The sequence below is a fragment of the Anolis sagrei genome, chromosome 1 (genome assembly GCF_037176765.1).
Source record: "Anolis sagrei isolate rAnoSag1 chromosome 1, rAnoSag1.mat, whole genome shotgun sequence".
Lineage (NCBI taxonomy): Eukaryota > Metazoa > Chordata > Lepidosauria > Squamata > Dactyloidae > Anolis > Anolis sagrei.
Window position 1 is genome coordinate 194,544,256 of NC_090021.1, and position 17,635 is coordinate 194,561,890.

General features: G+C 41.5%; 1 protein-coding gene across 5 annotated transcripts in view; it reads right to left on the reverse strand.

Moving 5' to 3' along the window:
* The window catches only part of MYO3B (myosin IIIB), a 310,362-nt gene that overhangs the window by 167,221 nt on the left and 125,506 nt on the right, over window positions 1–17,635 (reverse strand). For 4 of the 5 annotated variants that reach the window (XM_060778850.2, XM_067471630.1, XM_067471632.1 and 1 more), the window contains one exon: window positions 15,938–16,093. The exons of the other annotated variant lie outside the window; for it this stretch is intronic. In XM_060778850.2, the coding sequence (XP_060634833.2) occupies window positions 15,938–16,093 (156 nt within the window). The remainder of the gene's footprint in view (window positions 1–15,937; window positions 16,094–17,635) is intronic. 5 annotated transcript variants of the gene reach the window in all.

Genomic DNA, 17,635 nt, shown 5'->3' on the forward strand with positions numbered 1-17,635 from the left:
CACCTTTGCTTTCTGATAATTCAGTATACACAGAATTTGTTTCTTCCACAAAATTATTTAAAATATTGTATAACATTACCTTCAGGCTATATGTATAAGGTGTATATCAAACATTAATACATTTTGTGTTCAGACTTGGGTCTCATCTTCAAGACTCATATTACATATGTACTGCATGTACAAATGCAGGTACCTGTATTCAAAAAACCAAAAACAAAGAAACCTCCAAATCCAAAACACTTCTGGCCCCAAGAATTTTAGATAAAGGATACTCAACCTGAACCTGATCTAGGCAGAAAGCTCTCCAATGGATTTCCAATGCCACCTGGAGCTTGGTTAGGTTGCTTAGTTTTGCTTCTATTTTGATATGTCTCTGTATTTGTGTTAAGCCTTATGAACTATTACTGAATTAATATAGGAATATATTCACAATGAGAGCTCTTGACTAGTCTATTAACATTTGTATCACTTAGTGAATTAGCATTTAATGTTGTACCAGATGTCCTCAGACATAACAGTTATATTAACCAATTAGAAGACAGATTAAAAAGTGTCAGCTTTAAAAAGAAGACAAAACAACTTTACCCAACAATTGTCCACTCACCTAACACACAAAACCCCTATCTTCCTTCCAGCTTTATTCCCCTGAGTAGAGAAACCTAATCAGGAAGACTCAGGTACGTTCTAACCTAGGAAAGCTCTGAGGCGTCATTCAGAGCACTACGATCTGGTCTCTCAAAGAATCACATGGCATGCAAGACCTAAAGCAGTGGTTCCCAACTTTTGGTCCTCCAGTTGTTTTGGACTTTCAGAAATCCCAGCCATCTTGCCAGCTGTACGGAATTGTGGGAGTTGAAGTCCAAAACACCTGGAAGACCTATAGAGATGGGGAGGGGGCAACTGCTAAAGCTACTGGGCACATTTTGGTACTTGTATCACCAAAAACATTTTCCCTGTTTATATATAGAGGGGGGGGGGTATATGACAACCCTACGCACATCTGTCTTCAGCACCTCCATGTCATCTCCTGTCATTTCTTAGTAGTCTTTACATGTTGTCTAAAGGTAGGACTGACCCTGAATTCTATATACAGGCAGTCCCCAAGTTACAAATATCCGACTTACAAATGACTGATAGTTAAGAACAGGGGTTTGACAACAGGAAGTCAGAAAAATTTACCCCTCAGAATGGAAATCCACTCCTAAAAGAGTTATCATGGGGAAAAGGTATTTCCACTGAAGCTTTATCACCAATCTTTATTTCCACAAGTTACATTTTCCAAAATCCAATTATCACAAGGACAGAAAGTGAGGTGGAATTTTTTGAACAGAGACTTTGACAGTGAAACGAACACCACAGGGGTGTACTGTTAACCCTTCCTTATGCTACCCAAAGCGAATATATATATATATATATATATAGAGAGAGAGAGAGAGAGAGAGAGAGGGAGGGAGGGAGGGAGGTGGCAAGTGGGCTAAACCACTGAGCTGCTAAATTTGTTGACCGAAAGGTCACAGGTTCAAATCCAGGGAGCGTTGTGAGCTTCCGCTGTCAGCCCCAGCTTCTGCCAACCTAGCAGTTCGAAAACATGCAAATGTGAGTAAATCAATAGGTACTGCTCTGGTGGGAAGGTAACGGAGCTCCATGCAGTCATGCCGGCCACATGACCTTGGAGATGTCTGTGGACATTGGCGGCTCTTCGGTTTAGAAATGGAGATGAGCACCAACCCCCAGAGTCAGACACGGATGTACTTAATGTCAGGGGAAAACATTTACCTATATATATTGTATGGAGTTACATTTATAAATGTACCTGTTCCAACTTACATACAAATTCAACTTAAGAACAAACCTACAGAACCTATCTTGTTCATAACTTGGGGACTGCCTGTACATCGATATTCTATATACACCTAGAGTCATAACAAATTTACCATATTTTCCTTCTCTGGTCCTGTCACAGTCACTCTCTCACACAAAAACCTCACGTAGCTTTAATTTGACTGTTTGCCAAGGCTACAGTCAAAACAGAGGGCTTTGCCCTTACCTTAAACTTTGCCCAAGTGCCTCCTTGTGTGCCCCTGGAACGAGTCCACATTTCTGAACCATGGTGGTTATAGCATACTAAAAAACCAAGAGTACCTAAGACAGCTTCTCTTTGCAGATTAACTGACAGTCTCAAACAATTAGAAGGAGAAGCCTAATGTTCCAGAACCTCCCTATAATCTAATTACATGGAAAGAATATTTGAAAATGCCAATGAACACCTTTTGTTTTAAACGTGGAGCATCCATTTCTAGAAGCAATTTTGGGATCAGAATTTTTTAAATAAATAGAAACAGTGACAACGGTGCACCCCTTGGTATATGCAAAAGCTCAAGAGCTTTATTATTCCCACAACCAGAATAACCCAAAACACAGAGAGGAAGGCCCCCACTGAGACAGAAGAGCACCCTGCTGGGTAACATTTAGCATTGATCCTCAATGACACTCTGACAGATTGTTCTGGTGCAGGACTTGCTGTGTAGAGGAAAATTCCAACCCAATGTCATTCAAGAGCAGGCAGGCCGATATAGCAAGACTAACACTTTTCAGGGTGTTGAGACCAGTGTTGGATTTGTATTCCGTGACTTTGTACAACAGTGTAACCTCTTTCCCGGGCAGAAAGGGGACTCTGCTTTTTTATGCTTGGCTTAATAACGTCTGATTTATTTCCCCTCTGTTTTCTATGTGTGCGTGTGTATATATGTAATTTCTAGTGACATGCTCAAGGCTGTTAATGAATTAAAAATTGCACAAAGTAACCATGATGAATCAGTTCAAACTCTATGACTCAGAATCACGTGATGGAAAAATGTGGGCTGCTCTCGCTAGGATACTGTCCATTAATGCTTGTAGTGGAAAGGTTAATGGCTGTAGCTCAGTAGTGGCGCACATGCTTTGCATGCAAAGATTCCCAGGTTCAGTCTGCAGCACTTCCAGGTAAGAGCAAGAAAGAGTCATCTTTGAAATCTTAACGTCAACACTGACCCCAATAAGCTAGATAGCCCTGGCTTGGTGTGGCAGCTCCCAGTTTTTACATCTGAGGGACACAGGCCCCTTCCATACAGGAGAATAAAAACTGACATCAGCTTTGAACTGAAATATATGGCAATGTGGACTCAAATAACCCAGTTCAAAGCAGATATTGTGGGATTTTATGCCTTGATATTCTGGGTTACATGGCTGTGTGGAAAGGCCCCCAGTCTGGGATCAGATCCTAGGATATAAGGTTTACAATTCTGTAACATTTCAGCTTCCTGGCCTAAATACCCTCAAGGCAACAGGTCCCATCTGATCTTAGATGCTAAGCAATTTCAGCTCTGGTTAGTACTTGGAGGAGATTGTTAATTAATACAGTTTGACTATCTCTTACCTGAAATGCTTGGGACCAGAAGTGTTTGGGGTTTCTGATTTGTTTGGATCTTGGGACACCTGCATTTCCATATATGTACATAGTGGAGATGAATCTTGGAAATTGGACCAAATCTGAACATACATTTCATTTATATTTCACATATGTCTTGTAAATATAAAGGTAAACGTTGCCCCTGACATTGTGTAGTTTTGTATGACTCTAGGGTTTGGTGCTCATCTCCATTTCTACACCGAAGAGCCAGCATTGTCGATAGACATCTCCAAGGTCATGTGGCCAGCATGGAGCACTATTACTTTTCCGCCGGAGCGGTACCTATTGATCTACTCAGATCTGCTACATTGGCAGAAGTTGGGTCTAACAATGGGAGCTCACCCTGCTCCCCAGATTCGAACCACCAACCTTTCGGTCAGCAAGTTCAGCAGCTCAGCAGGTTAATCCACTGCACCACCAGGGGGCCTAATTTTATACAATATTTTAATAATTGTGGGCATGAAACAAAGTTTGTATACATTGAACCATCAAAAAACCAAGGTGTCATTATCTCAGCCACTCAATCATGTGGACAATTTGGGGTTTTGAAGAGTTTCAGATTTTGGAATTCTGGATAAGGGATACTCAACCTGTACCACGTGCTGTAGGCCATATTTCAGAGAAAGAGGTGTGCCTTGCCTTAGAGATCCCTAGGAAATTCATGGGGTCGCTATTAAGTTGATGAGCAACTTGAAGTCACATAAACACACGCTGGTTTTCAGCTGTAAGTCATCGTCCTATAGCTTGAGTCAGTGCCACTGGGTTAATTGAAATCTGGTGGAATTTATTTGTCCTGAGCTATATACAAGGAACTCACATTGGTGTACAATAAAATCAGTTTAAAGTTAAAGCAGTCAAAAACAGTGATATAATTTTAAAACACTAACACTTGTTAAATAATTCAACAAGTTCAAACAAGATAGTTGAAAGCCAGTTAAACCAGCTAAGGCAACTCATAAAACTTTGTTACTTACAGATTTGGATGAAATTAATTACCCCAAAAATACTTTAGTAGAAAACATGATTTTACTTGACACCAGAATCACACCAATGTTGAAACCATGTGAGCTTCTAAAGATACTATAGGAGAAACACATTTAATTGAAGAAAAACACAAACTTTATCCCTGCCAATGATATCGAGCTCTTTTTGGGGGTTCTCCCAGCGAGGGGAGGCCCAAAGGACCGCAAATGGGGTCCTGACCTTGGCGAGCGACCAGCGGATGCCAATTCAAAAAGACGCAAAGACGTTGAAAATCAATCTCACCAGAGGCTGAAGAGGAAGTCTGCGACCGAGGCGTTTATTTTTGCGATTCAGCTGAAAAGGATGCGTTACAGGGATGAATCCTCAAGTAAGCATCCAGTACAGTGAATTTCAGGCATATTTATACAGGCAAAACAAAGAAATCCCGGTTTGAATCCCCCGCCCGCCTCCTGTCAGTTCCCTCTGTCCTGATTGGCCGGCTCCGGAACAGCTGGGAGGAGGCTTGGCCGCTGGTCCCACCCTCCCTCCAATCGCCGGCCGCTGTTGCCTCCAGAGGGCCAATCAGAGCCCTCGGAGCGCCTCTAGAGATTGTCCAATCAGCGGCCAGGAGGCGGGCTCTAGTTTGACAGCGCAGAGGGGCGGAATGCCTGGGAGGCGTCTGCCAGCTGATGGAACACCTTTTGTCTCTTCACGGCAGGGAGGCGGACGGGGGGAACAAGGGATTTCCTGGGTCCTGATAAAAGATGTGTATAGGCAAAAAGGGTGGCTATGGGTGGTGTCTGGATCTCAACCCTGCAGGCGAAGAGGTCCTTTGTCACAGGGGAGCGTGCACAAACACCATGATTGATTTAATCAGTCTGTTTTTCCGGGCTTTTGGCTGACAAAATCTCTGGCTTTTGTTTGTCTGACTCTGAAAACAAAGCCATAGATTTGCCAGTATTTGTCCATGCATTGTCAATATGGATGGAGTTTCTTCCAAGGAAATTGGATTTCCTTAACTGTAATCCCCTGGTCACATATTCTTTTATAGGGTAAAGTTCAAGAGGGGAAAGGCAAGGAAAGGGCTGAGGGTACATCTCATTTCATTTCATTTCATATTACACACATTTCATACATATATTCCTTATAGATTCTTATAACTCATGGATTTCATATGAAAGATCCCCGTCCCATCCCAATAAAGTTTATTAGAAAACCACAGCAATCGATAGAGGCTATCAGCAGAGTTCTTGAGATATGATCCTTTCCAGTAAGGGCACGCACACACAGGCGGGGGCTCTTTCTCCCCAAGCGGTTTGGTTTGGAGTTCATGGAGGAAGTCCGTGATGCTAGGGCACCAAGTCAATCAGAGAAGGCAGAAAGGTCCGCAAAGAATCTGCAAGTAGTGGAAGGTGGAGCAATGTCCTTCAGTGAACCGCAGCTCCCAGTCAAGACCTGGGGCCCATCTGGCCCCCTCCCCGGGGCCGCCACGGTCGGCTGCTGCAGGTCCCAGGCGGCTTGGATCCACGTGGAGCGAGGGCTGCCGCGGAGAAGCGGGGAGTCCCAGTTTGACAATCAGCTGTTTCTCTGCAAAACAGAAGTTCTAAAAACAAAACTAATTTTTTCCCGGGAGGAGCAGCCCAAAACAGAGAAACTGAGATGGCAGATAGACTTAGAATTAATCATAGAACAAGCCAAAATTGGAACGGCGGCGATCCGCCATGTTAAATGGTTTAGTGGATAGCGGGGTCCGTAATGGCGGTTTCCTTATCCGCGTTTTGGTCGAACGCAGATTCGGGGTCCGGGGGCCACCTGGAGGCGCCCCCCGCGGGCTCACGGCCCTCCGGAGCCCAGAAAGGAGTTTATGGAAGCGTCCATGGAGTGTTGAGCCAGGAAGGGATACAAAAGTAGCATGCGGAAAGACAAAAAGTTTCAAGTTTCAAGTGTTTTATTAGGGAATGATACAAAGTAAGGGAGGGGGAAAGTTAGCTGAGGTTTGCAGGCATTCCTGGTCTTAGAGCTGGCGGCTGAGGCACATTCCATCTGCTGGCCTCAAAGTTCGGCCCAGGAACTGCGGAACTCCCTGCTGCAGTTCACACCAATGTGAAGGCTGGGCTACCGGCAGCGTCCGCTGTCACCTAGCAGAAAAACTGCTGAAGCTTTCCAGGCAAAATCCTTCTTTTGGATCTACTATGTTTATAAATGTTATACAGATATATTAACGACTGAAGTCATAGCCAATTAAGTTTCCCTATGCAAGACAAAGGAGATCTGGATCCCTAAATCTCAGTGTTGTAGCTCAGCAACAGTCACAGCAGCCAGGGCTGGGCTGAAAAACAGTCTCAAATATTCTAACCCTAATCTTTTCTCACAGGAAAAAGATGGGCAGGAAAAAGTGGACCGGTTGGGGTGCGTTTGGGGGGGGGGGGGAGCTCTCCCAAAATTTGAATCTCTGCTTTCTTCAATGTCTCCTCAGCCACTTAAAATAAAAGACCTTGTATTTTATACACAATTTTCAAGCATTGGTGAAATCTGCAGAAGAAAACAATTCTGCAGTGGAAGGGTGCCCTTTAAGAGCGCTTCTCCAAATGCTGTTGTAATCCTATTTTGGTGCATGGATGGTTACATCACCTTCTTATTTGGAATTGGGGGCACCTTATATTCGCAGCCTTTTTATACTAAGCCATTTCTAATTGCTGACGGTTTGCAAATGAACTACTTTTCTGAATAAATATAAAACTCCCACTGTGATTTTTCCCTTAGGCAATGAAAATCAACAGGGTTGTATATATGTTGTTAAAATGGAGGCTTTGGCATAGCAACCCTAAAAAGCACATGCTGCTAAGGGAACTTGTTAGTCAAATATCACTAAAAAGTAGTTATCACTCTGCATTTTATATTCCATTTCACAGAAGGGCAAAGTTGAGAGGGAGCAGAACATCACTTCAATATCAAGTCACTTGCTAGCCCTTAATGGTTTCAACCTTATTGAAACCAGCAAACCTTTATCACTGAATAAAACACAGTCACATGCAGAGCAACATCACACAATTCAGTTTTCCAGCGTGTTTTCATGCTGTAGATTACTGTAACAACCTGAAAATTAAACATTTGAAGTAGGACAAATGGCTGTTGTCATGTACCTTCAAGTTATTTAGGATTTATTGTGACCCTGAGGTGAACCTTACACAGTGACAAGATTTGTCAAGAAGGGCTTTATTTTTTGCTTCCCTCTTGAAGTTGAGAGAGTGCAGCTTGCCCAGGGTCATCCAGTGGGTTCCAACAACTGAAGATATTCAGACCCTGCTCTCCAAAATCCAGTTTTTAAACCACTATACCATGCTGGCTCTTGGGACAAATGGCAAGCACCAATGCACACACAGGCTGGGGTTGGCAATGAATAAAGAGGTCTATATCAAGTCCTCTCTGCGGGGCACCCTCCCCCTCCATAGGTGGAGAAGGTGGCACCTTTGCATCTAAAGCACTGGGGGTACCTATCCTGAAAAAGGGTCCTCTAAGCTCAGTGCTGGGTCATGAAAAATTTCTCTGAACATCACCTAGTCACTGTTTTTATACATTTACCAAAAAAAATCTGTTGTGCAGTGGACTCTGCAGAAGATGCTTCAGCTGTACTTCATAAAAAGGAAAACCAGCCTGTTTAGCAAGCTTGGAAAATGCTGGCTAGTTATCAGTAAATGTTTGTTTCTATACCTATTTTATATACCAGTGGCCACATAAAATTTTCTAGGGCTAAAAGAGGTCCCAAGTGAAAACATTTTTGGGTTGTTGTGAGTTTTCCAGGCTGTATGACCACAACAACCCAGTGATTCCAGCCATGAAAGCCTTCGATAATATAGGAAACGTTTCTACTATAACTCCTAGGATTCCATCGCATTTAGCCATGGCTGTTAAAGTGGTGTCAAACTGCATTTATTCTATAGTGTAGATGCCCTTCTAGAGTAACATAGTGGACAAAGCTAAGAGAAATTATACACACAGAGAGAGTCCTCAAATCAGGGCAAATAAAGACCAGGTCAGCATGGTTATCCAGGATCAACTCCTGAATTGTGCTCATTTTGTTATTCACTGGCTGCATACCCAATACTCTTTCTGTCCATGCCAGGAATAGTCAGCTACCCACAAGTTCAGTGGCAGATTGAAGAAAAATGGAACTGCAAATTCAGTCTGATTGTGGCATGGAGTGAAGCCATTCTGTCCCTTGCCTTAAGCAGCAAAATGTCTTGGGCTAATTTTCCAGATGGGAAATTATTTCATGCCTTCAGTTACATCCCCTGTCTGTGTCTGGATTTTATCACAGGAACCCACTATTCCAATCCAGTCACACTATCGTTCACAGCAAATACATACTGCGATGATCACCCTCAATATTGCACCCCTTTATTTGTACGATAGTACCAATTTGTGATCCTGCAATCATAAAGGTAAAGATTTCCCCTTGACATGAAGTCTAATTGTGTCCGACTCTAGGAAGTGGTGCTCAGCTTCATTTCTAAGCCAGAGAGCTAGCATTGTCTGTGGATGCCTCCAAGTCATGTGGCCGGTATGACTGCATGGAGCAGCATTACCTTCCTGCCAGAGCAGTACCTATTGATCTACTCACAACTGCATGTTTTCAAACTGCTAGGTTGGCAGAAGCTGGAGCTAACAGCGGGATCTCCCCCGTGCTCCCTGAATTCGAACTGCTGACCTTTCAGTCAGCAGTTCAGTGGTTTAACCCACTGTGCCACCGGGGGGTGGGGAGGACTCCTGCAATCATATTTCCATACATTACCATAACCTCACTTTTCACACTACTGCTATTCCTATTATTATTATTATTTATTATTATTATTATTATTATTATTATTATTATTATTATTATTAGCACAATTGAACAATTCCAGCATTTCAAAACAGAAAAGACAAATATAAATATAAAATAAAAGGAAAACTGCCAGTTTGGGAGAGAGGGGAAGGAGAAGATTTTTGCCCCCTAACATCCTGTTACTGCCAGCCAGCTGGCAAAGAAGTGGAAGGGATCCATCATGCCAAGGTAGGTAATGGGAACATTGCAGGATTGGGAGCTATTGATGGGCTTTACCTATTAATAACTAGGGATGGAGGAGCCATGGGGGGATGAAGCAGACTGGCAACAGGATGCATACAGTATTGTGCAATAGAGGTACAATGGCAGCTGCAATGCCGATTTGCCTGCCTTGTGCGATAGCTCCCTCTACTTCACTCCAGAATACAGGGTTGTGGAGCAGGGATAGAAGTTTCCCTCACCTGTATTTGAATGTAGGTGCAAAAATGTCCAAAGATCATCCAGCAACACATAAGTGGTAGAATATCCATACAATTTACATGAACTAGTTCTACCTTGACTGCAGTAACTACATCTTATGTAATTCTGGGATTTGATGGGGCCCTAGAGGAACTCTTTGACTGAGGCTTCCAGATAACTCTCTCTAAATGACAAATCACAGGTTTCCATAGGACAGGCGCAAGGCAGTGGAATAATAGTGCTATAACTCCGTAGTGTGAGTAGTGCCTATGGTAAAAATGAAAGGGTGGTGGTGATTGTGCGTTGTAGTGTTCTCGAAGGCCTTCATGGCTGAAATCACTGTGTTGCTGTGAGTTTTCCAGCTGTATGAACATGTTCCAGAAGCATTCTCTCCTGACGTTTCATCCACATCTATGGCAGGCATCCTTAGAATCTGTGAGAAACCTCACAACCTCTGAGGATGCATGCCATAGATGTGGGTGTAATGTCAGAAGAGAATGCTTCTGGAACATGGCCATACAGCCCAGAAAACTCATGGCCACCCAGTGCTTTAAAAATTGTGTTAGCTAAGATATATAACTTAAGGTACCTTCTTCAGGGAAACTAATATTGAGAAACATTAACTTATAAGACTGTTACCAGCATATATGCCCCAAAGCTAAAATCATGCTGATCAAGAAAACCAAACAGCAAGCTTGCTGGGATAAAAAGAACGAGACCAGCGTTATCCATTTTTTATGACAACGAGAAAATTACTATGGCCCTTCTCCAAACTCCCTCATCCCCATTTATCAGAGCACCTAATTATTTGCCTTAAAGCTATTTATGACACAAATATTTTCCATCCCATATTCCACATCTCTTGTTCCTCAGGAAGATTTTTTTAAAAAAAAAGAAGAAGAAGAAATACTTTTGATTTCAAAGAGGCATAGAAATAATCTGATCTCCAGTCTGTATTTCATTGCCACTGGGGAAGAAAAGAGTGAAGAAGCCAAAGTGTCATATTTAGTAAGGAAAAACACCAAGAAAGTGGAAACAGCCCAAACCAGTCCTGGTGATCTCAATTACATGAGTGTGGTACATTTCAGATGCTAAATGTCCAGTTCGAATGATAATCATATCATAGAGTTCTGCTCAGACATCACAGTGACAACACTGACACAAGCTTAATTACAACCTCACACGTGCTTTGGCTGTAATAAGAATCCGTGCAATCATTAGCATTTACAATGTAATCACAATGCAAAATGGGAGTGTTCTTGTCCACAGTAGGTTTGCGGGTTTGCAATCTTTTCCCCTGGTATTCATCCAGACAATGTCTGGAAGAAAAGAGCCTTATTTAAAAAAACACACATTTAATTCTGTACGGCATAGTGTTATGATCCAAGAGCTATTCTGGGCTTTTCGTTGTGTTATCTGCAAGTGCTAGCAGAGTATAAGGAGGAAATTACAAGCTGGACACAACCTAGCTTCTCGAAACTAATTGCTTTCAAGCTGGAATTGGAACTGGCAGAATAACTGGCTATAGTTGTAAGACCTCCCTGCGAGTGATAGACTGCCGTTCCAAAAAGGCTGTCTAATGAGACGCAGCGCAGGGAGCCTCATGGACTGGGTGCTGGTGTGGTCAATGGTTTTAGAGTCTGGGATTCTAGTTCTATCATGATAATATAATTCATCACACAGTAAAAGGGGAAAGTGGGGAAAAAAAGAGGGGACAAGAGGGATCCTCTCACCCCTGCTGGAGTCTACCATATACCATGTAGCTGTGACCAAGTCTACATAGGGATCACCAAATGCTTGGAGCATTTGCCCAAACACGAATCAAGGAACATGAAAGGCACTGCAGACTAATTCAACCTGAGAAGTCAGCCATAGCAGAGCACCCGATGAATGAACGTGGACACAGCATATTATTTGAGAACACAGAAATGCTGGACCACTTTAACTACCATGTCAGACTATAGAGAGAAGCCATTGAAATCCACAAACATGTGGACAATTTCAACAGGAAGGGAGAAATCATGGAAATGAACAAAATCTGGCTACTAGTTTTTTTAAAAAAAACTCTAAAATCAGGATAGTAAACAAAGACCAACACTCAAAAAGCATGGGAATTCCAGACATGAATCAATCAGGGCCACCTCCAAACAAAAGATTATCCCAGGCAGCAATCAGCCAGGCTTTGAAGCAGCAAGACCATTACATGCTAGTCAAGGTGACCAATTGCAACATTCACACTTACCTCCAGCAGACAAACGTTTTTCCCCCACCCTAGACATTCCACAGATATATAAAACCTACTTGCCTACAGACCTCACAACCTCTGAGGATGCCTGCCATAGATGTGGGTGAAACATCAGGAGAAAATGCTTCTAGAACATGGCCAGACAGCCCAGAAAACCCATAGCAACCCAGTGATTCCGGCCATGAAAGTGTTCGACAACACATGGAACCATCTTATCCTATTTCCTCCCATCGATTCCAAAGATAACTCACAGTTTATTGCTGTTGGGAATTTATTTTCTCTCCAACTGTTCTTGGGATTTTGGGTAAAGTCAAATATGGAAGCCCAAGGTGAACAATATCATATTTGCCTCTAACCAAAAAGTCCTTGTACTTCACTTTGCTCCACTGCACTGCGTGTCACAGTTTCTCAGTCTTATCCATAAATGACACTGGAAGATCGTGAACTTTGCAATGACTTTTTTTCTTCAATACCAAAAGGACTTTGAGAGCAAAAGCCTCCTGAGTTTGACATTCTGTATATACAGTGTTAGGCTTAACCCTAATTTGGTTGTACACATAGAACAGGGGCTCATCCACCCTATACACTTATAGTGCAATGATTCCCTTTTAGCTGCCATGGCCACATTCTGGTCAGATGCAACAGAGTATCTCTCTGGTTGAGGATTTTAAATGTTCTTCCTTGAATTTCAGGAGTCTATAGGATGTTGCTATGGAAGAACATCTTTCCTATTTAAACTTTAAGTGGTGAATAATAAACTATTGTGTGCAATAGTTCCCTAACGGCAGACTGTGAAATGGCTCTCTTATAAGGTTTATAGGGTTTTTCTTACAATGGGCAAAGGGCTTCTACGACCCATGTACTCAAAATGAGAAAAACGTTCATTAAAAAATAAGTGTTGTTAATGTATTCAGAGGACATTATGGGGTCTGAGAGTGAGTTCAAACAAATGACTGGAGTAATGTTTCTCCGAATTTCATTCTTTCATGACCTATTCTCAAGAAGCCACAGTCAAAAATTTAAAAAAAAACATATACAGTATATGGCCTGTTGAACGAAAAGATGGTTATGAAGCATGTTTAACCACTGAAATTCATATTTAGTCATGTATAAATCTACCTCATGTATAAGACAAGGGCAGGTTTTGGAACCAAAAGTATGGATTTTGATATGGCATATGGATAAGTCAGTGGTTATTCTGCCGAGAGGGAAAAGTATCAATGTTGCATTTGGAGCCAGCTACTCCTGGCTGCCACTATCATTTGCGTGCCCATGCATTCAAAAAAGGCCATAAGTGGTACCACATTGGAACGAGGGAAAGGGATTGGTGCTTTTTAAGGTTTTCCTGAAATGCACTAAGCTCTTGTCATTTGCCACTGTACACAGAGAAGGGGATGGTTTCTTTGCAGTAGAGTTAAGGTACAGTACATACACTATATGTACTGTGCCATGATGGTGCAGAAGTTTAAACCATAAGCTGCAGAACTTGCTGACCAAAAGGTCGCTGGTTCAAACCCAGGGAGCCGGGTGAGCTCTCGCTTTTAGCCCCAGCTTCTGCCAACCTAGCAATCTGACAAGAGACAAATGTGAGTAGAACAATGCGTATTGCTTCTGCGGGAAGGTACCACGCTCCATGCAGTCATGCCAGCCACTTGACTTTGGAGGCATCTACGGACAATGCCGGCTCTTCAGCTTAGAAATGGAGATGAGCACCATCCCCCTGAGCCAGAGGTGAGCACCACCCCGCAGAGCCGGAAGGGGAAGCCTTTACCTTTATCTGTGTTTCTGTGTGACACTGATTCAAGGCATTGAATGTTTGCCTTTGTGTCTGTGTATACTGGAATCTGCCCTGAGAGCCCTCAGGGAGATAGGACAGAATACAAACAAATTATTATTATTATTATTATTATTATTATTATTATTATTATTATTCGAAACACAACAAGATGAGTCCACAGCAGACAAGAACACTCTGCTGGCTGTTGTTTTGGATCACACATCGGACACTTCCCAAGTGTCTAAGACTGTGTGATATATCCGCGAATAATGCGTGCGGATCCCAGTAAGATGGCCTTCTGCAGCTGGCAGATGGTAATTTTGTCAGCGCCGATTGTGTTTAAGTGCAGGCCAAGGTCTTTAGGCACAGCACCCAGCATGCCGATCACCACTGGGACCACCTTTGCAGTCTTTGCAGTTCGATCTTTAAATCCTTATATCGTGTCAGCTTTTCCAGTTGTTTCTCTTCAATCCTCCTCCTCCTCCTCCTCATTATTATTATTATTATTATTATTATTATTATTATTATTGAGAGATTGAGTTGTGCAACATACCTTGGAGATGTCTATGGACAATACCGGCTCTTCAGCTTAGAAATGGAGATGAGCACCACCCCGCAGAGACAGATTTGACTAGACTTAATATCAATGAGAAACCTTAACCTTGACTTTATATACACACACCAACTCATGATGGATAAGTCGACTTCGGGGGTTTTTTTCGGTTCAATTTTTTTCATTAAGATTTCTAGACTTATGCATGACTATGTAAGGTACTTTAGTAAGGTGTGCAAAGCAATTCTCCTTGCAGTGACATGAAGAGAGCCAACTTCACCTTGAAAATGCATTTATTATGTTGTTTTTTAAAGTTTTCCTTTGTGGCTTTTGGTTTTCAAAGAGCCATTAACTGTGTCTGGTTGAGCACATGCATTTTCATGACTTTTGAATCATGGCAATTTAATTTTCTTCATCAACATTAGCAAGTATTTATTTACAATAATGGTTCACAGCTTATCTGGTACCAGACAAATTTCATATTGCAGAATGACTGTTGAGTAGAAGTCTGTGTTCATTTGCATTTCAATTCACTTTGAAAACAGTGAAATTCTGCCACCCTCTGGACAACCATGAAACCAAGAGATGTATTGTGGCTGGCCTTGAGGCTGTATCCCACAAAGGAGGCTTTCCTGTCAAATATTTGCAAACCAACCTTTATACAAAGATCAGTTAATAACATTAAGCCATAGACAAAGCAATCAAAGTCAGTGATTGGCTTTCCAAAGTGCAACACTCTTACAGTTTGGCCCCCTTAATATGCTCCCTTATCAAATTGTCACCAACATTTGAGGCTTTTTCCTGCAAAAAATTCACAAGACAAGCAGATATTTTCTCTTTAAAAGTTCACCTACCGATTAATTAACAAGTGTGTGTAATTGCGGCTATTAGCAATAGATCCAGGAAAGTGCCAACATGTAAAGCTTGTTATAGCTGGATGCATCTAAAAGGCACAAGTGAGAATGTTCTTCCTCCCTCTCTTGAAGCTCTCCGATTATATGGGATGTAGTAATGATTGTGAATAAGGAGCTGTAATAACACTCAGGTATAGTTATGGGCAGCTAGGCATGCATAAAAACAGATGACTCCAAATGGGAAGAAACACGCTGTGTCCATCATGATATTTTCAGCCCAGGAGCTGAAATGTGCACTCTGCCAGATGCTGTTGAATTTTCTCATCCATATACTTTGTATTTGGTATGTTTTGTTTTGCAATGAGATGTTGGAAGGTAAGCTGAATTTGACTTTGTAGGTCCAATTGCTGAAGAATGATCTCTAAGGAAATCTCACAGTGGAAGGCAAAACTTGTATGTGTGTGTGTGTGAGGAGTGACTTGAGAAAGTGCAAATCACTTCTGCTGTGAGAGAATTGGCAGTCTGCAAGGACGTTGCCCAGGGGACACCTGGATGTTTTGATATTTTACCCTCCTTGTGGGGGGCTTCTCTCAAGTCCCCGCATGGGGAGCTGGAGCTGACAGAGGGAGCTCATCCACACTCTCCTTGGATTCGAACCTTCGACCTGTCGGTCTTCAGTCCTGCCAGCTCAAGGGTTTAACCCATTGTGCCACTAGGAGCTCAAAAGCAAAACTGTGAGGCAAACATGTTTTCCTTCATTTTTCACTTGATTTTCAGTAACATAAAGTAGGCAACAAGGAAACGTTACAATACCTTGTCTTGGCTATGGAGCCTAACTGTTGTTGAGTTTGAATGAGATCAGCCAGCTGTTTCTGGAGGGCCATGTCTTTACCATGGGCTTGTCTTATGAAGGGATGTTCTAAAAGGTGAGTGACTGATGGACGTTTTTCAAAGTCCTTAATTAGACACCTAAAAAAAGAATATAGAGCAGTCCGGTTACCTATGCATGGGTTGACATCATTATATTAAAAAACCTAAACTACAAAATAGGTATTTATTCCAATGGTTCCCAAATATTGGATTATACCTCTCATAATCCTGGCCATTGACCATATGGGAGGAATTTTCAAACAGGTGATAGTCTTGAGAACTTAAGTTTGAGAACCACTGGCTAAAAGTACAAGATAAAATCATTTCTTCTTTCTCTTGTTCTGATGTTTTGCAGAAAATCTCAAGTTTTTTAACACGTGTAATTGAACCTGAGCTAATTAAATAATAATTATTGCGGAATAAAATCAACCCAAACCAGCCCAAACTTACCAGAATTATTATTATTTAATTATATTGAAAGGAAACACTCATATTGGGGTGTTTGGCTGTAATAAAGACAGGGCCCCAAGGTGGTTGTGACCTAACCAATAAATTGCAACTAACTATTGAGTAGTACTTTTAATAGGAATTATCAGTTAACTCCAAAGGGACTCAGAGTAGAGGATTCTTAGCTAATATTAAAAAATGATAAAAAAATAAATGAAAATCACTAAGAAAATACTGTATTTTTAAGGGAGGAGAGACTTTGCTTGAAATTAGTAGAGGACAGATTACTTGAAATATTGAATGTTTAGTCATGATACAAAAATTATGTTATAAGATATAATTTCTGAGATAAATCCTTTTTTCTTCATCTTTGTTATGTGTGTATGTGTGTGTATATATATATATGTTCAGTTGCGTCTGACTCTTCGTGACCTCATGAAACAGCCCACGCCAGAGCTCCCTGTCAGTCATTGCCACACACACATCATGCACGTGAAAGGAAAGGAGGATGTAAACAAGTATAGGTGAAAATGGCAAAGAAGGACCGAGAGCATCTGTTTGTATATACTATAATATATATTACGAAGAAATGGTAATAACAAAAAATAGAAAGATTTAAGATGGGCGAAATGATACAAAAATGTGGTCCATATACAGAAATGTATTAAAATGCCAGACAAATGATTTTAAAATGCATATCCAATTATTTCTGTTTGAATTAGTTTATTAAACATTCAGCATATTGTTCAAGAACCATTTGAGAATCAGGAAATTGAAGCGATAATGGAGTATGATCGTTATTCTCCATCATGCCCTATAGGTTCTAGAGGTTTATACTAGTCCTAGTTAAAACTGCATTCATTCAATGCACATTTTCAGAGCTGCATGTTTAATTCTGCATTTCAGATTTACCAAGGTGCAGTGATTGTTATTCCTCAAACACATTTCAAGTGCTTCAAGGCAAATGACAGGAGCCATTCTACACAATCAAACAACAACATTTTCAAAAACTCAGAGTACATTGTCATTTATGTTAATCATTGGCTATCTCATGTATTTACATTTTTATGTATCACCTATATCACACATTTCATGAACAACAAAAGGGCAAAAATCAACTCACCTCACAAAGATCAACCTTTATTATTTCTAAAGGACATAAACACATGTTTTCTAAAGTAATCCACCAATAAC